Genomic DNA, 26,089 nt, shown 5'->3' with positions numbered 1-26,089 from the left:
TATATTAAAAATCATTGAAAATCCTGCTTCACAAAGATATAATATGGAAAATAATAACAATGTTTTTAGTGCTTTTTCCAGATTTTTCTTCTATTGTTATTAAAATTATAGATTAAAAGTGATGAAATATTATATGTAGATTGATTGTTTACACTAGTCAAAAATCGTTTAATTAATCCCACCATCGATGCCACTTTATCATTACAAATACCAATACACTGAATGATAATTTTTACCTAACCAAATATGACATTGTGTCCAAACAACTCCTGGTCACTTATAAGCCCTAAAAATACCTTACAGCATAAAATTTGATTTATGATTTTTTGTTCATAAATAAATCATATAAAGCCCAAGAGATGCAGCTTTCCACTTATATCAGTTGATTCGTCTACTTATAATTCAAAAGGCAAGTTAACAAGTTTACCTGTGATTATGTTTTTGATGTTGTAGGATGTGTCATTAAGTCTTCTGCTAATCGTATCATCAGATACCAGAATCTTCATAATTTCATTCTTTGCTTTTTCTCCAAGCATAATTGTTACAATTTCACAATAGACAGATAAAACAGGAGATTTCACTATCGTATGTGGCTTAATTTCAATGCTACTAACTCAGCAATTTTATATGATGCAAGTTGAGCCTTATTACTCATATTTTCATAATCTTTTCACTATGTTTTCTTTGTTTACCCTGAGTTTCAAGCAGCCTTTTAAAATATTCTTTATTTTTTTATGAAAGATTTTTATGTTCACTAAAAAATGACGCTTTAATTTAGTGGGTGCCAATTCACTGTTGGCATATGTATTAACATCTGCACACAATTCGGAGAGGATTTGGACTACTTATATCTCCAGTCCTGGTAAATCTGAATTTTAAGTATTCATCATACAAGCGATTGACATTTTGTATTGATGTTACAATTTTTGTCTCTTCTGCATCATCTCTAACTTTATTGGTACTAGCAGTAAAGTAGTCTCTGTAAAGTGAATCAGCAAAATAAATTTCACATTAAATTCTCAGAATTCAAATATACACAAAACACATGTCGCTTGTACAATGTGCACAGTTTGTTTACGGTATATAGTTTATTGTTATTCCATCTACTCTTCCCCTATTGCCTTCTCTTGCAGCCATGAGCACACAATGTTGCCAAGTTAACCATATTGATAAACAAACTATGCATATTGCACAAATGAAGTGTGCTCCATGTTGTATATTTGAATTCTGACTAAAGAACAAAAAAAGTTATTTTGTCATTCACATTTGCTGATTGTAATTCTGTAATAAAAACTACTTTACATTATTGTGATTTTGTTATAATATTTAATTGTGTATTTGATTTTTCACCGGAACACTTGGAAGTGGGTTCATGGAACATGAATAGAGAACCATGGCTATAAAGTTCATAATTATCAGTTTTTCTTTATACTATTGAAATTAATATTGTACATATAATCTAATAATAAATTGATGAAAAATGTATAACAGCTGTAGTAAAATGAGTCAAAAAGAACTTTTCTACAATTAAGAAGGTAATTTCTAATTTTGAAAATTGTATATATTTATTTTTATGTTTGAGAAAGTTATATAAATTTTTCTTCACATAAACATTGAATATTTTTTATGTTCCTAACTTCAAGGCAGTAAATAGAGGGAAATTTTTCATTTTATTGATCAATTGTTAGTATATAAGTTAGATTAGTTTTGAATTAATTAACATTTTGAAATTAAGTATGATTCACGAAAAATACTCACATTAAATGATTTGATGCAAGTAGGATTGAGTTTTTTACTCACCATTAATCTATTGTAGAAAAAATTAAGAGTGCTAAAGTAAACTGATAAAAAATTATTTGGCTCTTTTATTTTTTATTTTTTTTGCAGGTTGTGTGATAGAATAATATCAATTTTTTAATTCAACTGAACATTTTTGTGTTTTATGTGTATATTTTTTTTTACTTCTTAACAAGTAAAAATGATGATTTCATTACATTAAAGTTATATAACCACACTAATAGAGTTATATTTTTATTATTTAATTGATAAATTACATTTGTGGGGACAAGTTAAGAGTACTTATTTATGAGGCTCGGCTGATAAATTTTGCATATCTATGCATAGCATGGGAATGAAAAGAGATATTGGAATAGAATAAAAAATGAATAAAAGTACAATACCTTAGCTACAAATTGCAGTTTTTATTTTTCAATATAATCCCTGTTTACACTGATAACTTTCTCCAACATGTGACAAGTTTTTGCATTCCATCACTAAAATATTCAGGCGGTCTTTCTCGGATACAAGTGGCCACAGCTTCCTTCACCTCATTGTTGGTGGTGTAATGATTACCTTTGAGATCTCTCTTGTCATGAGGGAAGAAGTGAAAGTCGTATGGAGCCAAATCCGGTGAGTATGGCGGATGCAGAATAGGCTCAAACTTCAGCTTGTGGAGAGCCATCAGAGTTTGCATGGTGTCCATCGTGCACAGATTTTACAGTAACCCAGTTGCTTGATAATATGGCCTACTTTTTCTTTAGATATGCCTAACTGAATAGCAATGCATTGGTGAGTGATTTGCCAGTCACTTTGAAGCAAACGTCCACTTCCTTTCGATGTTTCTCATCAGTCACAGAAACTGGTCGTCCGTTGCGAGGTGTGTTCTCAATTGTCGCTTTATCAGCTTCACAATCGTGAAATTTCAATACCCACCTATTCACAGTACCCCTGTCAACAGTTTCACTACGTTAACCACTTTTAAACGATAAAAAATATTTGTAGGATTCATATTTTCTGTTGTTAAAAATTCTATCCCTACACGCTGTTTTAATCATGTTGACATATTGGCTATACTTGACTCCATTTTAACTGCTACTGAAAACAAACTGGTAAACAAATTTCAACACATTATTGCAGGTTTGTAGAGGGGGATTTCAGCTATCATGTGCTGCCATACCCAACTTGCTAGTACCTTTTGTCTTTATGTAGCACACTAGTGTGCAAAATTTATCAACCGAGCCTCGTATATTTAATTTGTTGTACATTTAGAAAACATTTCTTAACTCTCTAAAAAAAATTACTACCAATCATATTGCATTAAATAAAATTATTCTTGAGCAGACTAAATACACTATATTTGAAGTCACTCAGCAGTTGAAGATCATTTCTCATCTTGGTAAACCTGCCAATCTTGGTTATACACCTTACCACACTGCTTACTATTGATTATAAAATATTTTAATTATGATTTGTTATTGCTTTATTTCTTGTACTTGAAAAATGTTATTCTTCTATTCAAAAACGTTTTTTAACCATTAATTTCCTATGATAAAACTGGTCCAGTTCAAATTCAGTACTTTAAAGTCATATATTTCAAGAGAACATTTCTAAGATTTAATGTGTACTGTTTAATGTAACAAGCATCTCCAGTTTAATTTTGTTTTAGTTTTTTTAATAGTTGTTAGACCTAGAAAGATAAAATGAAATGTCATTTATTTTGTTTTGGTTATTACATTAGATGCAAAACATTTTTTTTTTTTACATAATTTTATTACTTTTCTTTATATACTTTTATTACTTTAGTTCTTTTATGTACTAAAAGTATTATGAAATGGTTTTCATTAGTATTTTAAGTAGCTTGTTTATTGTATGGACAAAGGTTTAAGATTGAAAATATTGTTTATATTATTTATTTATTGTTATAACACCATGATACCAGTGCATGTAAATATCCATATTGCAAAAATTACATTCAGTTGTGATTTGGATTTATATATATATATATATATATATATATATATATATAAGTTCTTTTTTACTATATTTTGTTACAGTTTTAGAAAAAAGTGTAAATGGTACAGATGCATGGCTTTAGTCTAAAATAACCTGCTTATTCAGTGAAGACCTCTTTGAAGGAATTTGTGCAGATTATATCTAGTACCACTCTTAAACAGTTTTCTGCAATACATGAGAGTGGCCATTTACAATGCATAAGCATTGTAAATGCACCCAACAACGAACTTTATTTCTATGTAAATAATTGCAAATTAGTTCAAATAAGATTATTTTATCTTAAAAAATAAAAGCAAATATCAATCTGTGACAGTATCACAGTGTTATAAGGTAAATAATACATTTCTGTCATTGTAGTTTTTTTTTTATAGAACAGTATTTTTATGTTTATACTTTAAAAAACATATTCTTTAAATATTTTAACTTGTGTCCCTTTTAATGCAAGCTGGTTTATATTTTGTGTATAATGATACTTAACTACATTTTAAATTTAATGATTTATATAATTTTTATAATTTCATTTTATTCAGTTTTAAGCTAAGTTAAGCTTTTATTTAGCTTATTTTAAACTCTATTAAAATAATGTATTTTCTGGTTTTTTTATTCAGTTCATTTCTTATAATTTAGAACATTATTACTGTTACATAAAAATTAAAAACAAACATATCAGTAAAAAAAAATGGAATAAAGTAATTTTATTATTTGGAAATTTTTAAAAAGGAAAATGAAAAACTTCTGTTAATCAGAATAATAAAATATTGTAATCTAAAGCATGAAGAATCTCTTTTATAAATTACATATTTTATATGCATTAAATAAAAACACAAGTGCCTGAAGGAAATATAAATTTGTAAAGAGTACCAGTGAGTGACCTTCAGCTTTGTTTTTTACATAGGTTGTAAGTTATAAGTAAGATAATAACATAATAGGCATTACTGACTGGGATGCTTAGGAATATAATACAATCAACAAATTAAATCAATCAAAACTACATTTATTTATTAAAATATGATTTATTAACAATAGTGGTTTATTTGTGGCCTGAAAAAGAGATCAATCCTTTCACTTATTCATATGATGAATCAACACATAGGTACAGGATAATAACTAACTGGTTGAAAAAAATTTTCCATCCACAGGTGTCTAATGTTTTAACTCTATTACAAAAAACTGTTTGGCAATGCTGTACGTACTAAATCCCCATAATCCAAAAAAATATAGAATAATTTAACTCTTCTTTCATATGAAGTGTATTGATGTATCTACTGGTTATTAATAATTGTTATATTTTTATTGAATTCAAATTCTTGAAAATAGATTCAGGCTTAATGATTAGGTTGCTTTACCAAACAGCCACCTTATCCAGGTTATATAAACCAACCTAGATGAGCATTGTTTTTAAAGTGTATAAGTATAAAATAGTGTAAAAAGTAAGATCAGTATTTATAAATTGCATCATTTATGAAATGTAACTGGAAAGGGTTGTATAACCCTGAAAAGTAAAAAGTCCTAACCAACCCCCAGACACAAGTAGAGTTGCTGCTTTGCAGGCTGCTAGAATATGCTGAAGCAGAACCAGGATGGAGAATGACCCAAAACCTTTTATTCAGCTGTGAAAGAGTAGATGAGGACTTATAGGTAAGGAAGACAATGATCAGCTTAAAGACTGATTGCTCTGATCAGAGATGTTTATCATCTTGCCAAGTACATTCCCAAAATTAATAAAATTATCAAGTGCAAGATAAAAAACAAACTTAAACCACATGATTTGTAAATTTAGGAATAAATTAGTACAGTAGCTTTACTTAAGTCACCTTTTATGACTGAACAGTCTACTTGTATTAGAATACAAAAATTACTATTCACCTGCGTAGCTGAGTGCACCTGTCAAACAGACAATAAAATTAAACATAACTGCAGACAAGACTAAAACCACATTTTCACTGGTTGCTAAATAGAAGATAAAGGGTTCAGTTCCACAACAAGCACCTAGATTTTAACACATCATTTCATTCACCTTATGCTAAAAATAAAGGTACTTCATTACATTCCAAGCAAATAATTAAAATACCAGATTGCTAGACTTCAGATTTCTTTGCAAATTTTTTCATTAAAATGCATGTAACTGTCTTGCTGCTTTGTCTTACTTTCGTGATTCAAAACCTGAATAATATTAAGAATAATATTAAGAATTTTAATAATATTAAAAAACAGAATAATATTAATTGTAGCTATTTGTTGTAGAATAAAAGTTTCATTAGGTTTTCAAAAGTTAGTCAATTATATAAGCATTCTTTTATTTAAATTAAAGAATTTTAGAAAAATAATGAAAGTTTAGTAAATGTAAAATACTGAACTACTTCGAGAAAGAATTAGTTAAAAAAAAAAATCATCATAAAGATGTGAGATGCAATGTGATGAGTATCTTAATCAATTGTCAAGAAAATTGAAAATGTGACCAGGGACATAGGAGTTGTAGGCTAATCTTTGTATGCCCAAAAGATCTTGGCTTATAAATTACATAATTTTTAAGGGCATTATAAAGGATTGACAAGAGATTTTACCATTTACCTGAATTTAAATTATTGCAGTGATTAAACTGATAAGTAGACTAATTGCTTACTTGAGTGCTATGAATATTGCAAGCTCAACTGACTAGTACAGATATACAATATGATATTCCTGAGAGTTTTTGCAATTATCATTAATGTTGGGTTTTCTAAATAGTTAGTGATAGTAGATAACTAATTTTGGTTTATTCATTCAGTATTATATTTTGGTTTTTATAGTTGTAGGTTTTATAATTTGTGGCTAAATATCATTCAAAAAAGAATCGTGCATCAAATATTGTTCACTGTAGTTGAAAATTATAAGCTTTTACAAATATGAAAATGAAGGTGGATTTAATTACGGTATCAGTAAAAAAACTTTTGAAAGTTAAAAAGATGAAGACATTTTAAAAAACTGATGCTTTATTCAAATTGCATTACACAAAAAGCTAAACATATTGGTATTAACTGAGTAGCAAAATGAGACGTGGAAACACACTGACTGGCTTTGACATTATACATTGAGCAACTCTTTTATCAGATTTTACTAGCTGTGTGCTTTTGCGTGATCATTTAAATCATATGTATATATATATATATATATATATATATATATATATATATATGATTTATATGCAAATATGAAACTAACAGAATAGAATAATAAAATAGTTTTCCCTGCTAAATCATAATATGAATCCTCATCGTGGTTGGATTTATTGTAAGTATGAATAAAAAATGTATTGTACATTATTATGAATAAAATTACTATCACATTATTGGAACTATTCCATTGAATATTTTTTGTTAACTTTTATTTATAAATATATACATATGTGTATAGTATTTATTGTATATATACAATTCGTTGTACGCCCAGGAAAAAAAATTCCTGTTTGTAGATCATATGTAGCTCACAAACAAGTGGACTATCAGCTTTTTAACAAGTAGACTATCAGCAGTTCAGTACTCGTGCCTTCTTCTCAAGTAAAAATTTAAGGGTCTATTGATTACATACCATACATAAAGAAACTCTAAACTATCTTATTTTATTATGAACATATTTAATTAATTAGGTACATTATTTTACAGCCATCAGTTTTTTTTCTAATTTTTACCCATTATTTAAGAGCATGTGTTTTTTTAAGATAAATAAATAAAATTGCTTGTGGCTATTCATAACCTGATTATACAGCTCTTTATGTATTTCTGTGTTAAAAATCTTTAGTTTATACTGTCATTATTTACACATACTGTTTTGTTACTAATTTGTTATTTGTTTTCATAAATACTACTTCAATCTAAGTTTAACATGTTAGTGTTCTTTTCTTATTACTACACGGTACGATTTTCAGCACCATTACTTAAAGAGAAAGTCACATTAGTTTGTGAAAAATCTGCAACTAATCAAACTTAAAATATAAATTCTAATTTAAATATATTCATAAGCATAATGTCCATAACAAAAAATTAGTAATTAATTATTGAGATGATGGTATGAAATATTTGTTGATAATAGTGGTAAGAGTAATAATTATAAATGTGATTTTGCAGATACATTTTGGGTTAGGGACATGCATTTATAAGATTAATGCCTACTATGTACTCTAAATGTGGTGTCTGAATTATCATTTCTTTTGTTAATATTGAGATTTTAAGCTCTAGCATTTGTTTATTCGTAAAAAATAAATGTGTTATCACCATTAAATTATCAGTGAATAAGTAAACTGTAAAATATAGTGTATTCAGTAAAAATCAAGGGACTTTATTTAATTAAGGGAATTAATTAATGAATTGGATAATCTAGCAGAGGATAAGAATAGGGCTAAAATGATGAGTAGGAGTCTGATATGTAAATCCAGGTTTGCCTATAGCTACATTAGAATAAAAGTATATTTTTTTTCGAGCATTATTCAATACTTAAATTTATTTTGATATTTATTTAATGTCTAAACACATCCATAAAAGTAGCAGTATTATGTGCAACATTTAACTTTTCATGTGAGAAAAACATCTCATTGAATGCTTGATCTTGTAAGAATTATTCATTTAGTGCATTGTAATTATTTCAGTTTCTTAAGTGGTTTTAAAAAGATTAACTATGTTATAAAGATAATTAGATTATATTTATTAGTTTTTAAGTAGATGTATATTTTTTAATAAATTATTTTTGTAAGGACTTTAATATTGATGTACAGCTGTCATTGGAAATTTAAAAATATCTGCAGTAGGATGTTTCAAAATTTTTTTACTGAAAAATATAATTTTTTTATATGGGGGTTATTTATAATGCAATAAAGCAATAAAAATAAAGCTAGGCAATAGTTCACATTAACAAAATTTTACAGTTGCAATCTTTATAGATATCAGTAGTTTTGTTTCAAGTGTTGGCTACAAAACACATGCTTTGAAGTTAAATTTATCTTAAGTGGAAACTTTTGTGCATTACCGTCTGAGTAATAATACTATTTGAAAATGTAATTTGTTTTTGTTTTACTGTTTTTAGTTTGTGGTGCTTAAACTGTCTTTCTTGATTGTAAATTTTTATGTAAATGTGTGTTTTGCTACAATTTAAAACTATTAATCGGAGGTTGTTTAAAAAACTTAACATTTCTATAAGTTAATGGCTCTAAGTTGGCTGATTTACTCCTTGTGAGTAAAACATGAATATCTATGTAGCCAATAAGCATGTAAATTTTTATTCAATAGCTAAACTGTTAACAGATTTTGTTCTAAATGAATTAAATATCTTATATGTGATCCTAAATTTGTCTTTCTTACAAAACACTGATTGTAAACTTTAAATCATTTGTCTTGCAGTGCAATTGTTTTCCACTCTGAAATCAAATTTTACTAATTTCTTAAACTGTGTTTGAAAAAATTGTCTAAAAAAGTTTTTTTTGTCATTCCTATATGATTATTCGTTAACAATTGTTCTAACGATATGATTGATCGTTTATTCACCGTCCATCTTGAGGTATAATCAGTTAAATTTCATTTTAAGATAATTTTATCACCTTTTACAATATTTTATTTAAGTACAGTAGCAAAAAAGTAAAATGGAAACATATCTGTTTTTAAACCATCTCTTTTTTGTACTTTCTACTCTATTTAAAGATTGTTATCAGAAAAAAAAGTTCTAATACGTAATAACCTAATATATATTGAAGGTAATAAGGTTTGTTAAATTAAAAGATTATGAATCAGTTAAGTTTTGCTTACATACATTAAAAATATTGATGATCTATGTAAAAATCTATTTTTACTATTAGAATTTCTCTTGTTTATATTAAACTGTGCTTTATATAGTATGTCCATTTAAAAAATAAGGTTATTCTTACAAGTTTAATACATTTTATTACCTTGTTTTAAAAAAATCTCTGCCAATTCCTTTATTTGTTATTGTAATTGACTGTTAATTTAAATGTTACTGGGTAATTTAGAAATTTTTTTATTTGTTAATTAATCTCAAACTTTATGTAGCACTGGTGACAACCGATGTTAAATAACATTGGTTAACTAATATAGCAAAGTTACTGCAGAAGAATTTAAGTCGTAGGTCACAGCAATATTGGTTATTTCTATTCATTCTCAAGAATCTGTTTTGCATCACCATATCAGTCATTGTCATTTAATAGTGTTGCCTAACCCTCAAGTAGTTATGAAACTGAATATTTTGTACCAGGCAATTTTTCTGTACGTTTAAAAAATGTGTTTCTTTTTTATGATTTATGAGCAATACATATTGTTATAGTAATTTTAATAGCAAGAATTATATTTTATGTAATTGTTTAGGAATTTTGAACAAAAAGTGTAATTGACTCCAGTAATTTTTTTTACATACATTGTTATATATACGTGGTTTAAAATTTAATTATAAAGCATTTGTATACATCTTTTTAATGATTTATTAAATATTGCATGATAATGTATATTGTTCAGTGATTGTATAGTGTTACAGAGATTATTTAACTATTTGGAATGTATCTGTGAAAAATGTCATTCCAAGAACAGCAATTGCATTGAACTTGTTAAAAAGAGATTTTCAATTATTTAGCTCTTTATCCATGTTGTGGCTAAACCATTTTGCTCAACTGTATATTACCCAAAAAAATAAAAATTATAAAGCAGTATTACATTATGGTATATGTTTTACTATTGCTTACTCATTGATTTTCCTTCATTTGTAGGTCCTTACTCGCCTTGTAACACAGATTTCAACTATATAGACTTGTTACTGTAAAACCCACATCTCTAATATTTGTTAATATTCATATGTTTTAGTTAAGAGTGTGAAAGGAAATTTACTGTAAAAATATTTGCTTTAATCCTTATTACATTGAACTTCATGATATGAAGTTCTGTTATGAGTCAAATGTTCCTTGATATGCAGGAGGTGGAAATAGTTTGAAACCAAACAGTGTGGTTTCAAATATAAGTCATGATTCATTACTATACCGCATTTCACATTGCACAGTGTTTGTAGTTTCAAATGAAGTTTTGTCCCAGAGCCAGATAGGTGTGTTTTCATTCGTGGAGAACACACTTATCAACAAATTTGTAATGCACAGTTTGTGTGTGACAGATAGTAAATGTAAATTTAATATATTTTACTACCTTGTTTTTTTCAGAATTTGTAGTTTCATTAATTTTGTTAAGTACTAAAATAAACCAATTTATATTTCTATAAATAAGTGTAGTTGGAAATTTGTGTGTTTATCATTTTGTAAAATCTTAAGATTTTATAGCTGATATCTGAACTTACTATTTTTTATCATAAGTATCTCATGCAGCGCTAGAAATATAATAGTTCATGACCTTTATAAATTCAGCATATATACAGTTTTTGCTGTACGTTTTCATTGGTAATTCCCTCTCTGATATGTATTGTGTGTAATTGAAAGTTGGTTGTGTAAAATATACTTATCATAGTTTTATTGTAACAAATTTTCTTACCTTTAATCAAAAAAAATTCCAGATTTATGAATCCATTAACAGGTTTCCTTTGTTCAAAATGTTGAAATGGTGTTAATAATTTTTATTCCAAGGATAAACTATTTTATATATTGCACTGCACTATTAAAGTATCAAGCATTTTATATACTCTTTTTGAAATAGTTTTACTAGTTCAACTGATTTTTTATGGCAGAAAATTAAAAAATACATGTTTACTCTGCTGCACCATTGGATTTATGTGTAAAGATCAGTCATAAAGAATCAAATTTCTGATCGAGTGACTGATCTAATTTTGTTATTATATTACTTAGTGAAATAATTTTTATAGGAAAACATTTCAAAAATATTAAAGAAGTTTGAAAATAACTTGTGTTCTGAATACATAAAAGTAAGTCAAAGGTCTGTTATCTTGCTACAGGTTATTCTAAAGCCTTGATTGGCTGTTTGGAGTGGCTACTGTAAAAGAAAATAATATTATGAAATGATAAGTGTTGTTTAAATCAGTATACAATTAAAAAGAAAAGTAACATAATTGTTTTATTTTTATCTTTTATGGTGCTCGTAAGAGAGAATTGTGGAAAGATGTGATAAACCATCAAATTGTTAACTGAATCTTCAGTTTAATTTTAAAATGGCATTACTTAATTTTAATTATAAACAAGAAATTTTAATTATAAATAACTAAGAAAGTAGGCAAATTTTATAAAAGAAAAAACCAATAAAACACATTTAATAAAATATGTAATTCAGTTGTAGTTAAATTTTACTTTACATTTTACAGACTTCATAGATGTGTTAAAGAAATTTAATACTTTATTTAATGTTCGCGTAGGATTGGTTTATAAATTATTTTTTTAAGTATCAACTATGTGTATCACTTTTTTTATTACAGATCTGCAAAACATTGGTTAACTTTATGTACATGAAATATTTAGTAAAATAAAGTATTATTAAAAATTTATAAAATATGTAATGGATTTGATACGATAATACTATACTGTTTACATTACGTGTAGAATATTTTTTGATTAAACAAATTTATCAGATCACATAACTCACTAGAATAAATCTCTAATTAGTTGTTTGAAATTGTAGAAGTTTATAGATGAAATCAGTTTAAGAAAGAAATTTAGAAGGTTATAGGTTTCAATTCTAATCAGGCTTGGAATATTTCACATACCATAAAATCTCTTTCAAAAAAAAGTAACTGTAGTTCCTTGAGTGGTTAAACAAATAATAAAAAAAAATATTTCTTGCAAGTTTCTTTAGGACCTTTCCGGAATATCAGAAATCAAATTCTTAATTTATTCTGCATATTACCAGATATAGTTGCTTCTATTTGAAAATCCAAAAGATTATTCCAGTACTCGACTATATAATTTTAGAACAACAAAAAGAAAACTTTAATAATTTAAAATAGTAACAAATAAGTGAACTCTGCAATGTACTTTTAAGTTTCCATTAGTACACCTTTAAACATATATGTATCTTATGTGAAAAAAACCGTCGTAAGTTAAATATTTTTGTTTATTTTTATAACATAATTTACTCAACTTTTTTTTAGGTATCCCAAGAATACTGCCTTCAAGAAAATTAAACAGATTTTATAATGGTTCCTGATAAATATATTTTTTATTAGGAATATCACTCAAGCAATCCAACCCTAAAATTGTTTATAACTGCTTATTCCTTTATTAACAGCTGCTGTTTAAAGCTTCATTTAAAACCAAATAAGAAAGTGCTTTAGTTAATGCATGAGGTAAGCATATTTCGTATAAAGTTGCTTTAGGTGATAGAATCCATGGCAGCATATATATATATATATATATATATATATATATAATGATAATTGATAAAAATGTAGAAAAGAAGTTTTTAAACACATTTTCAACAAAAAAAATCACTAAGTTATCAGAAAGTATAATTAATTGCACTAATATATATTTATTTGTTTATTTTTAGTGCTATTAATTATACTTTCTTACAACCTAGTGATTTTTTTTTAAAGTGTTAAAAAACTACTTTTCTACACGTTTATCAACTCATCTTTTATCTTAAATTAACTTTTTTTTAAGCTATTTTGCCAATTTTAATGTTACATTCACCTCATCAGTTTTACCTTCTTCTCTTAGTTTACTGACCAAGTGATATACTCGCTCATATGCTTGAATGTGTACACACATTAATTTTGAATGCGTTAATCTACCACCCATTTTACTTCATCAGTTGAATTTGATACCGGTTTGTATATTAGATTTAAACCATTTCTTTTTTGAAATAGTGTATTTATGTATTTTTTTACTGTGTCTATTTTGAAGAAAACTAAATCACATGCATGTGATTTTGTATGTCAAAACATGATTTAATCACAGTTAACTTTGAAGATAATTAATGCAAAGAATGGAGAATGGTAATGTTAGAGCCAAAAAATTCTTATAAAATCATGAAAGGTATTTCTAATATGTGGGAAATTGGTCATAGAAACATAGATATAGTAAACTATAGGAAATTTTTTGTTGTGCATTTTTAGTTTTAAGGATTTGTTTTGTATATTTTGATGTGCTTGAACTGCTTGTGAGATAAGATTCTGAAGTACTCATAGCTATTGATGGAATATTAAAGCGTTGTACTTTTAAAGAGGATTTCTTTTCTTTGAACATACTTTATGGAATGAAGAAAGTATTATAGTACTACTGAAAAATTTTCATGAATTTTACTTATACATTACCATTTTTGTTGTTCAAGTATGGTGTTCTTATTTCATAACAGAAATCAGTACATTTTACAGTGTTGTTCATCACGATCAACATTATACAAAATTATTAATTTTTGTTTTATAACTAACTACAGATCAAATTTTTTTTCACTTATCTTCAGTGACACTAGTCCTGCTGATATGCACTACAGTTCCAGCTGAAGTAATTGCTGACAGTGTAATTTTAGCTGGGAAGACATATAATTAGGATGTAGTTGAAATATTTGAATTGAATTGTGTTTACTCATTTGGTATTTTAGCATAAGATGTATGTGAGTTTTTATGCTTGTGTTTGTTTGTGGGTGAAGATAAAAATATCAGTTATTTATGTTAGTGTATTTTTGTCAACTACAACACTAAAACAAGTAACATAATTTAAACCCTTAATGTAAGTATAAATTCAATAAACAAATGTATTTACTTAATTTCACCATTACAAGCAGCATAAACTACTAACAAGAATTCATAATGTTCAAGAAACCTGTAATGATAATTGACAACACTTTAGACCACTACTTTTTAGTACGATTAAAAAGGATTTTTGCTTGACACATTCATATGAATATGTCGTAGAACTCAACTTTATAAAATATGTAGCATTTATTTGCTACATAAATGGTGTAACAACATACTTGTTGGCTAACTTCTACACAAGTACATAAAAGTAAACATGACCAATACCAAAAAGTACTAATCTGGTTAAGATTTCAGAAAACAATGAGTAACGTGTAGTAGTTCCCTGGATAAAAACAAAGCAAACTATCAAATTCAGTAGTTGGTCACCAAGCAAACATAATACCCCAAGAATGTGTAAACTAAACTGAATTTAGCTCTTATTGGACAAAGCATCAGACAAAGGTGTGTAAAAGCATTCCATACTAACATAGAGTCAGCATTTAACCATCTGATAGAAAGAAATTAATAAACATATTAACATGCCTTGATACTGTAACATTCATAAATGCGGATCACGTTTTAACATTTAAAATTATGAAATACTAAAAAATATAGTCATAATTTACTAAACTAACAAGGTGGCTTTTTTAGATGTCGTAAACAGTAAATTTCTTTGACAACATCCTAAACAGTTGCTAATTAAAAAAACAAATTAACTTCAGCTAGAACTGCACTGCAAAACTACAGCACCAATGACTCAGAGATGGTTTAAGAGTAATTAAAAAATGTTGATGGTGATAAAACAGTTTAATAATAACTTAAATTTGGTTTAGTAAACCATTAAAACAAATTAGTAGATTTTAATTTGTTTTGAAGGTGTATAATTATACTTAATTTTACTTAACTATTATGAAGGAACATGTAGTTAACAGAATTGATATTGGGTTGTTGCCAACAAAAAAAAAATCTCTTGAATTAGGGAATGATGAGCTTAACTGTTGAACTTCTGTGGTTTGGAAATTTGTTTATTGTAGTCAGATTTACCTCTATTTCCTCTTTATTTATTCAGTTAATTTCAGGTCCATATGTGCTCATTTTTAAAATGTTATATTAGCTCTTTAAATAAACTAGTTATCTCATTCAGTTCCTCACTCAAAATGAATAATTTAAATAGTTTAAAAACTGTTTAAATGATTACAACCTAGTCAATAAATCCTCATCCACTTCAACACCACAATAGATTGTGATCAAGGAGCTGAGTGGATTGTGATATAAAGTGTGTGTAATTCTAGTTTACTCCTTATGAGTCAGTGGATTAATCCTGCTAACTAAGAATGAAGTATATAGATGAAAAGCTGTTACACTGATTACATGGGTGTGAAGCTTACTTTGTTGATGTCTAGGGTGCAATGTGACAGAATAATACCATGAATTACTTTTATCTCCAAAGTATTATTTGGTATTATTAAATTAACTAAGTATGTTCATAGTCTTCTTTATGTCTTTTATATGTAATTTTTAAAAAGTACATTTTTGGCGTTATTATGTTAGATTTGTTTTTTTGAAGATTTCATATCTGTAAGCTAATTTGTGCAGCATTACATCTAAACTGCTTATTAACAGTAAATATGAGAATTCAAAACCCCCTCAATGAATGATTGACAGAGAACCTAACATTTGACTAGTGATTAATGTGCTCCTTTTGGGTGCTGACATACTGTTATACAAATTTCTGTGAGCAGTCTTTTAACTATTAAAATCACTAACAGTGATCTTATTTTGTTTGCCATTTTTCCAACTTTAAAACAAATCTGTATTAAACAGAAATTAATTAATTTCTTATATATAAGAGATTAATACCACATTACATAGAGAACAATTGAGGAATATTACATTTAACATAAGGAAACAAGAATATGTTGAATTCAGTGGTACAAGTAACAAAATGTCAAAAGTTTGAAAAAAAAGAATTGCTTTCAATTATGTGTAAATGTGTACTTCTAGAAGAATCTTAATCTTCAAATTTTATGAAATTTAAAAATGTGCTATGTTTAAAAAAAATTGTGAACCATAAATAATAATGACAAATGGTTAAATAAATACGTTGAAAAAGTCTTCTGGAAGTACCTTTTTATTTCACTATAAATTGAGTTTTCACCAGAATTGTTTTTTTTTATTAATAATTATTTTACTAAACTATGTTTTTTAAATAGATTTGTGTAAATAACTGTTAGGTTTTAAAAAGTTTTAATATTTTGCTATTTATAGACTTATAGAATATTGCAAGTTCCATTGCAATATTCTTAGTGCTTGCTACTTGTAAGTGTACAATAAAAGTGATATGAAGATAATAATTACACTGGATAAAGAGCTACATTTGTGTGGAGTACTAGAATTGAAACCTTTCAGTTCTAAATAGTACCATTAAAAGGTTTTGGGAAATAAGACCACGTTTTGTGTGGTTAAGCATCTTCAGTATATTGAATTAGTGTAGTTCACTCTGTCATTCATAAGTGTGTGCACAATCAAATTTATGTGGTGGATATAATGTTTAAGTGAATTTTTCATTAACAGCTACATTATCATGAATTCATTAAAAATTTTAATTTTTGTAGAAATCTATGTAGCATGTAAATTAATTTATTAGTATATTAAAAAAAAAAATATTTTTTGTTAATTTTTCAGGTCTTATGAGCGCTCAAAAAATGTTATCTATCTTTTGTAATAATTTTTTTTACAAATATCTGATTTTATTTATGAAATGAATTTATTAATAAATCACAGTTGATTTATTTATTTATATTGTTCTCTTATATTTCACTTGGTTCTGGCTTTTGGATCTTTGAATAGTTAATTGTAAAAATATTGGGATTAGTAAATATATTAATTTTTTGTAAATTGGTTTCTGTTTAATTTACTGTTCTGAACGTCCAAGTGATTGCATTTTTTAGCCACCTTAAAATTGAACTACTGCACTTGAAATATGTTGAAGTCTGTTCATTGTAAGTAGTTGAAAATAAGTTATATTTTTGTAGAGTTAGTGCATATTTTTAATTCACTGTCAGTTTGATCAAAGAAATTAATGGCATTGTAATAAAATTATATTGAAAAAGTGTTGTGTATAGTGAAAAAATTTGTTTCAAAGATTTGTTCTTGCAGTTACAGTTTTGCGAATTAATTTTTTTGCTAGACAGAATTTTTAAATTATAAAATTCTTTGGTTGTCTGATTAATTATTATTATACATATATGTAGATATAGGGAATTTTCTTTAAAAATACTTAATTTAAGTAAATTATTCTACTTTTTTTAATACTGATTTGTATTAATGAACAGTAACCTATTGTTCTTTTGTAAATTTTTTCAGAATTTTAATTTTGAGAAGAATGAGTTCAGAATAATTTATTCATAGTAGTTATGTTATATGTTAAAAATGAAATTATCATTGTGCTGTCAATTATCCAACAGAAATCTGTATAAAAATTATAAGTTCATATCATTCTAAATATTTGGAATGTTTTGTGTGGTTTATTTATACATAAACTTGATGCAAAACCGTACTCATTCACTTAAAAAAAACTGGTTCCACAAAGGAAAATAATTTCATGAATTTCTTCTGTGTTAAAGTTCAGTTAATTAATCTAGTTAAGCTAATTGTCTAATTTTTTTTAATTTCAGACAATCTTTAAATTATATTTCAGTTGTATTATTTTAAGTTGATTCTATGTGTTAGGGTTAAATTTATTTTTAAGTGATGTAATAATCTAATAGAAGTGACCTTAAAGAGAAGAAGAATGGTTCCACAAACGGTTGAAAAGTGCTATATTAGATTTTGCTAATTGTTTAAATATTCATTTTACTTAATTATGTACATTCTCATCTTTTGTTTAGTACTGTGTAAAAACAATATTTTTATAAGGTTGTGTATCTAGTGACTAAATTAATTAATGTTTTGTATATATAAATAATATTTTTAATTTGTAAATGCTTCATTCATTCTAATTATGTTGTTTATTTTAATAATCTTATCATTTGCTCTTGTAAATTTAAAATATCCTATTGTAAATTAACAGATCATATGGTCTATATTAGTAGATAATGTGTAAATGATTGTATGTATGTATTTACGTATGCATGCTATAAATGAAATTATTCACCCTGCGTGCTAAACTTTGGTATCAGCAGAACCTTTTATTTATTTTTTATTTGATCTTAAAATTAAGGCATACAGTGTAACATTTTTGAATGTCATCATAAAATAAATTAAAGAAATTTCTTCTCTGTCTTATTCAATTTTAACCAGTCATCCTTGTGAAGTATTTACCCAATACCCAGTGATAACTTCATGTAAATTTAGTTATACTTACTAGAGTAATTAAATAGCATCAGAAATGTCAGGTTGATATGATAAAACCAACTCCTGTTGAGTTTACAGCCATGGTGAAAGAAGTTAATTCTTGTCACACTCATAATCTTACATCTTCATATAAAAAAAATTCTTTATGAATTAGACTAGTTTTATACCTGTTCAGAATAAATAAATAATCTCAAAATTAGAGTGCTGACAATGATATTGCTGAACTAAGTTTTGCATTTACATAAAATTTAAAATTGAACTCCTCCCTTAAAGTTAAAAATTATTTTCATCCTTACAGACTTAATTAAGGCAGTGATTAATGACTAAAATCATTAGTCATAAACCCTTAAAGCAAACTTATTGCATTTCTATTCTTACTCTCACTATCATTACTTGCATTCACCTTAATGTTAAGTAGATGAAAGTAAAAATTGTACTCTTCAGTGACACAAGGTAAAAAAAAATGTAATACTAGTTAGTAATAAGTAAAGGATGTTTTTACAACTAAGTATAATTACAAATTATCAGTATATCCTGATAAAATATGAAAACTATATCCAAGTATATAAAATATGTACAAAAAGAAAATAAGCATCTTAATCAGAATTCTGATGCAGTAGAGTGCTCTTGACGCATAATGAAACTTCTCGGTGCTCTACAATGGCTTATTAACTCTTACAAATATTTGTAATTCCTTGTACTGTTGCACAAGGGGTACAGTTCTTTATTACTTCCTAAATTTTAGTTGTTGTAAATATTTTTCAGCAATTACCTCTAATTTGTTAATTGTGAACAGCCAACATGTAATTTGATATTGCATCACAATCTTCAAAAAGCACAACAATTAACTCTGTTATTACATGATACTGTGTATACCATTTTGTTTTACAGAAAATTTGCGCTTCAATCAGATCTTAACACTATATATATAGATATAAGTGTTCAGCAGCTTTACTGCTGACAATAATAAGTTGCCTCAGGGTCCACATCAGAGAATACTGCTGCTCTCTTTGGTGAAATGTGTAAAGTACTGTAAGAATAATCTTGCACTAAAGTGTCTGATAAGTATATATCTTCAACTGTTCAGTCCTCTAATTGATTGAGTCATTCCAATTCAAACTAATTTTCATATTGCTCTTCTTACGCCAACTTCCATAACAGAGTTATGTAACATTTTTCAGATGCTACAATATTCATTCTAATCATAAAAAAAACCAGTTGAGTAACTATAATCAGGTGTAAGCATGTAATTATTACTGTAGTATTAAATAAATATTGGAGAGTATGCAGTATATATATATAGTACTTTTGTTTATTTGTTTTAAAAGTTATGTCACTTCTATTTAACAATTTTTTTTATTCATTTCTTGACCGATGGATTTTTACTCCCACCTTGGTTAATTTTTTTTTCTTTTTTGGGGATCCCTCTACAGTCATTTACTGTTTCTATTTTCTTTTGTATACTGTACATAAAAATCTATTTTCTTTTTTATGTCTGCAAAATTTTATAATTATTTTTCATAGTTTGTTACAATATGAGTTTATTGTTTGTGTTTTTCAAGCAGCTATAACCTACCTGGTAGTTTACCTATTAAATTTAACAAATGAAGAGCAGCATAGACTTCAGCAATACAGATACAATTATTAGTAGTGATTCATTCATTAGTTCAAGGAACAGCACCTCGTATATTTGATTGAGAGCCCCAGTACCAGTGTTCAGACGCACATCAGCTGTAACCATAACAGAAACGTTTATACAAACTTATCACATTTAAAACGCAGGAATCGTGATGTAGTATAAAGGTTGTCAGTTGGACTAAAAGGTAGTTTACTTTATTCTGACATGAAAACCTGTATCTGGCATCTTCAAATAGCTATTGAGGAGCAAAATTATATGTTGCAGCCATAGTCCATCCTATATTTTAGTAGCATTGCTTATACCGGTAAGAATGTTTCTCTAGTCCAATTTTAACTTCTTATGTGTCATTCATTTGACTGTGTTCATTGATCTGTAGCACTTTGCTAAAAACTGGCACACATAATGGTCTCCATGTTTAATGCTTTAGCAAAACGTAGATGTAGACTTCTTTCTTATATTCTATTCTCAAATGTTATTCATGGATGAGGGAAAACTTACCAGGATATATAGAAATGAAAACAATAATTTTCTTTGGTTAAAACTAAAACAAATGCGGCTGTATTTACAATAACACAATAATTTAAAGTAACTCATCTGTTTGTTCCTACTGGCATAAAAGATTGCCCAGTATTATTTACTAAAACTAAAAATCTAGGAAACTGTTATTTGAATAATAGTTAATGTATTTATACACTTTGTTAAAATAATGTATATTCTAAATTAAAAATCAAATTAATTTCTAATAAACTGATAATAACTAATTGATGAGATCTCTCATTTATTAGCAGACCCGATAATGCATAGTAAATCCTGTATGGCTAAATTCATTATGAAATTACATGATCTAGAAACGCTTTGGATACCTGTGAAAAAATTTTGCGGTAGTAGTGTTAACAGTAATCAAGATGAGTATAAATAAAAAAACCAGTTTCACTGATAACTTTAGGACTGCTAAAAAGTATTAAAATCTTCAATTTACTAGACTTAAAATTATTAAAACTGCTGTTTACTAATTTTTCTGTTTGATCTTATATTAGTATATATCCTTATATCTTATTAGTATAAATATCAAGTGTTTTGTCTTTTAAAAATATGTCTCAAGAGTTTGTCCCTGAATTAAAATTTTGTTATTGATTTGTTCTTGCACACATTTTGATTTTTTTTTTTAAATAACTATTCCCAACAACTTTTAATGGGAAATATAGAATAAAATTTAAAAATCTTAGTTGATTTTTTTCATAATTATGTATGAAAATTAAACAAATTCTCTGTTTTAACAGAATCTACAAAGAATTGATTTGATTAAAATAAATAAGTAATTATTAAAAGTAAGTAAGCTTACTTTTATTCATTACATTAATGTTTATTATTATCAATTGTTTATTATAATTAATTATTATCAATTTAGAAAGTAGTAAATTTCTTAGCTACATATCTAGATAATTATTGATGTTTATTGATCTGCAAAGTTATAAGTGTCTCAAGGACACATAACTTTGCAGATCAATCATTTAGTAACAGATTAGTGTAGTAAATTAATTATGGGTTTAAGTTTTAAGTATTGTTATATAACAGATTTTCAGTTTTAAAATTTAGAAGAAAAGTTTTTTAACTTAAATTTTAAATAAATTGGTCAGGGGTAGATGATTGGGTAATTTATTAAAAATACAAACAAACTTAATAAGATAGTTTCTTATAAGCCATATTATTACACTAAATAATGTAAAAAAAGATATTACATTATTTCATTCAAATAAATATTGTTACTTTTTTTGGTATGAGTGACTATTTTTAAAATAATCTACTTTATCTTTAAATGTTGCAAAGCTGTAAATTTTAACTCATGGGAATGACATTATGACAATAGTTTTTACTTTCTACATAATTTAACTGACTATTTGTTGATGCTGAAAAAAAAACTGACAGCCCATTTTTGCATAATGAAAATTCATTCTAACTTTAAGGTGTAATGTTATATTGTTGATGGGAGTTTACATTTACAAAGACATAATAGATATTACACAAATCTGAGTGGTTGATTGATTACACTGCAAGTAAAACAACATAGTTTGACATTACAAATGAAATCAATTTCGCAGAACATTCATCGGCGTTCATTGGAAACAAAAAGTCAGTTTTCCTTCTGCTCAAGAGTTTTATTTATTATAAAACCAGTATTAGAAAATTTGAATTTTCAGATCTGCTGCAGCATATGGTTTTAATTAATCACTGATAAAATATTGTAATGAATATGTACAATGTTTCAATATTTCTTATTAAGATATTTTGAATCATGGTCAAATTCACTTCAATCATTACAAAATAATCATCACAGTAGTTAGTGTTTTCTTTTAGTTAACAAACAATTAAAAGTAAAAAATTAACTTAAAATTTTGTACATAATTTATTCATATTAATTTTTAAAATGTTGAAAAATGCTTCAATATTTAAAAAAAACCTAGTTATGGGTTTTCCCTGTTTTAATCAACCAAAGCAAGGCTTTAGAAAAGACCTCCAATAGAAGGTTCTTTTTCTGTTTGTTTAAACTTTATCACAAATGAAATGTGAAAAAAAATTTTTAAATCCAAATTAACACATAAAATAGAATTGGCTAAAATTGAATTGGTCACTCATGTTATATGAGTGTTATGACTGTCAGCTAATCTTCTTTGTTTCTTCCAGTGATGAATGATGATTAAAATAAAAAATGGCAGCTTTTTAAATGGTGGCTTTCTATATTAAAATTTGACTGTTTATCTTTGAGATGATCAATCTCAAATTAAATATTTAATAATTTAGATAATGATTTTGAAAGTTATGTTAAAATATCAGAACTTGAAGGTAACTGAAATTCCTTAAACAGATGTAATCTTCTTTAAACAGTATTTTTTTTAATGATTGAGATTTTAACATTACTGAAAATTATTATCCTACTTTACTTCTTCAACTTCTAATAATGTATTAGCAGAAACTGAGTTTATTGAAGAGTTGGAGAATGAAACTTTGAAAAGCTTATACAGTTTTTGCAAGTTAGAGATTTTAATTTACAACTCATAAAGATTTTTAACATATTTCAGAATTAGTAGGAAGGTATTATACTCAATTCATTACCCCAACTTCAAAAAGCTAATATAGAGAAAACTCTCAAAGCATCTTTAAATCAATTATTCATTATTAAAGTTAATTACATAATATATTTTGAATAATATAATCTTAAATTTGTTTGCTTCCAAAAAATATTATTTTCAAATATTGCACTTTTTTTATAAATAAAATGCTCATTTAAATAATTTATAAAATAAAGTGCTTAGTAACTGCGTTTTTGTTAAATCTTTTGTCTTAAATCCATGCTGAATAATTGTATTAAATTTTTGAAATGTTATTGAATAAGTAACACTGAATGATGTGATTAATAAAGTAAGGCTAGTAAGTAAACCATAGTGACCTTTATGGCTTACTAGCATTGGTTTGAGCACCAACACTGTATAGTAAAATTTTGAATCTCTGCATGTTTGTCTGTATGATGTATAAAAAAATGGATAAAAATAAAATGACTAACATTACTTTCTCCACCAAAGTGTAACATATACTTTGATAACTTGTGTGTAAATTAATTTATATGGATTATCTGGTTCATTAAAAGCACCAAATATGGCAACATAAAAATCATAACTTAAATAGTAAGGTAACTTAAATTTATATCAGAAAATGCTGACTTTTTTATGAGCTTACAGTCAACTACAATGCAATATGATATACATATATATTTATATAAGCTTATATATATATATTATATTATATATTATATATATATATATATATATTTATATAAGCAATATTTAACGCAATAAGCTTAAATTCAAATTTAACATCAAAGGATCTCAAGAATCTTTTGATAATTTATGCAGTTTTACAACATACTATGATTAAATTGCATTCATACTGTGAAGCAGCTGCCCTAATTAAAACTCATTAGAATCTATATTCTATTTCACAATGAACAGACTCCCAACTACACTAGTAGATTCAACATTTCAAATTAAAATTATTTTTTTAACTGATGAGTTTTCACCATAGAAACTTATACAGAACCTTGTGCATGGGAATATGAAAATGGAAATTTGTAATGTATGAGAAATGCCATGCCTGACTGGGATTTGAGGCGCATACAGCTGTATTTTGAACATGGTGAAACCCACACAGACATTTTAGATCCATAGAAGGTAAGCTGTACCAATTCTAATAATTTCATAACAACCACAGTTCATAACTTCCCACCCACTTAGTTTAAAAAGTTTACCATTTTAAAAGTTTAAAGCGTTTACCAATTTTAAGGTTGTCTAAATAATTAAGGCATCCTTTTTAAATTAAATTCAACTCTTCAGTCATACAAATAAACAGTAGAACTCACAACTTACAGAACCGTCTTGGAGAGTATAAAATGTATGCAAGCATTCACAGAGGTAATACTCATAGTAAACATGAAGAAAAGCAAGCTCTGATTCTGTCCTTACAGAATCATCTCAACTCACTCCTTAGTGAGTTGAGTTTATAACCTGTCTCCGTTGTTTTTCAACTTTATGTACAGAGATTAAACAAATTTGTTACTGATAAATTTAAACAAATTTGAAACTGGAGCAACTATTCAAGAGAAAAAATAAAAATGTTGATTTTTGTCACTAATTAACTCTTTTGGCAGAAACCAAACATGAGTTAGAAATTTTGAATAGCTCGAATTTTGGCTAAGAAGGAAATTCTGTCTGAAAGTAAATAAGGGTAGAAAAAAGGTAATAAAATGAGACAGTATGAAGGAAGAATTAAATAAAACAGGTGAACATAACACATCAAATTAAAGAATTTTAAGCTAATTAATTTTTATTCTAATTAATTTAAAGAACTATTTAGGGAGCAACATTATAAAGGATGGATAAAGGTAATACAAACATACAGTGCATGTAATTATTATACATTCAATTTATTTCCATTCAATTCAGTGCAATTTAAATGAGAATGTACTGACTGATAAACTACATCATCATACATTTAAAATATCATTTTACTCAGTTCCAGCTAAATGCAGCATCTTTCCATTTTGTACGAAGACAAAGTTCTAATGGAGGTACATATTCTTCTTCTGTTCTTTCTTTTATATAAAACTCGGTTGTATCTGAAACATAAAAGAACTCGCATAAGAATTTGTGGAGACAAATTGACTGACAGACAAGTTACATTCTTACATTAAATCTATGCATGATCAGTTGGGGACTTCACATTTGAACTTTCATAAGCATATCCTGATACGAATGTCAGCTTCTTTCTCACCATTGCTTTTGCAGTATGTAATTAAGATTATATTTTGGTGGTTGGGTTTCAATTAACCACACATCTCAGAAATGGTCGAACTGAGAATGTACAAGACTACACTTCATTTACACTCATACAGTATATCATCCTCATTCATCCTCTGAAATATTATTTGAACGGTAGTTACCGGAGGCTAAACAGGAGTTACACTATGTTTATTGATGTTATGTTTATAAGTTTATAATTGTAAAAAAGGTGTTTAAGTTCTCTTGTTTTCAGACTTTGTTTAATTTCAGATTTTCATATTATTAGCCTATATGCAATTTATTTAAGTGATTAATT

The 26,089-nt window shown here is 26.6% G+C and overlaps 2 protein-coding genes across 5 annotated transcripts in view; one reads left to right on the top strand and one right to left on the bottom strand.

The window, feature by feature from the left end:
• The window catches only part of Khc-73 (Kinesin heavy chain 73), a 489,570-nt gene extending 470,853 nt beyond the window's left edge, over positions 1 to 18,717 (top strand). The window contains exons 34-36 of one of the 4 annotated variants that reach the window (XR_012756224.1): positions 12,862 to 13,056; positions 17,134 to 17,450; positions 17,815 to 18,717. Coding sequence is in view for 1 of the 4 variants with exons in the window: in XM_075364813.1 (XP_075220928.1) it covers positions 12,862 to 12,917 (56 nt within the window). In the remaining 3 variants the exon portion in view is untranslated. The other 3 variants (XR_012756222.1, XR_012756225.1, XM_075364813.1) reach the window with 3 other exon arrangements.
• Positions 18,718 to 25,399: 6,682 nt separating this feature from the next.
• LOC142318204 (putative ubiquitin carboxyl-terminal hydrolase MINDY-4) overlaps positions 25,400 to 26,089 on the bottom strand; it is a 60,717-nt gene continuing 60,027 nt past the window's right edge. The window contains exon 7 of the mRNA XM_075354764.1: positions 25,400 to 25,610. Within this exon, the coding sequence (XP_075210879.1) occupies positions 25,504 to 25,610 (107 nt within the window). The 3' untranslated portion in view covers positions 25,400 to 25,503. The remainder of the gene's footprint in view (positions 25,611 to 26,089) is intronic.

This window comes from Lycorma delicatula, chromosome 1 (assembly GCF_047948215.1).
Source record: "Lycorma delicatula isolate Av1 chromosome 1, ASM4794821v1, whole genome shotgun sequence".
NCBI lineage: Eukaryota > Metazoa > Arthropoda > Insecta > Hemiptera > Fulgoridae > Lycorma > Lycorma delicatula.
This window is presented reverse-complemented; position numbering and strand designations above follow the sequence as displayed.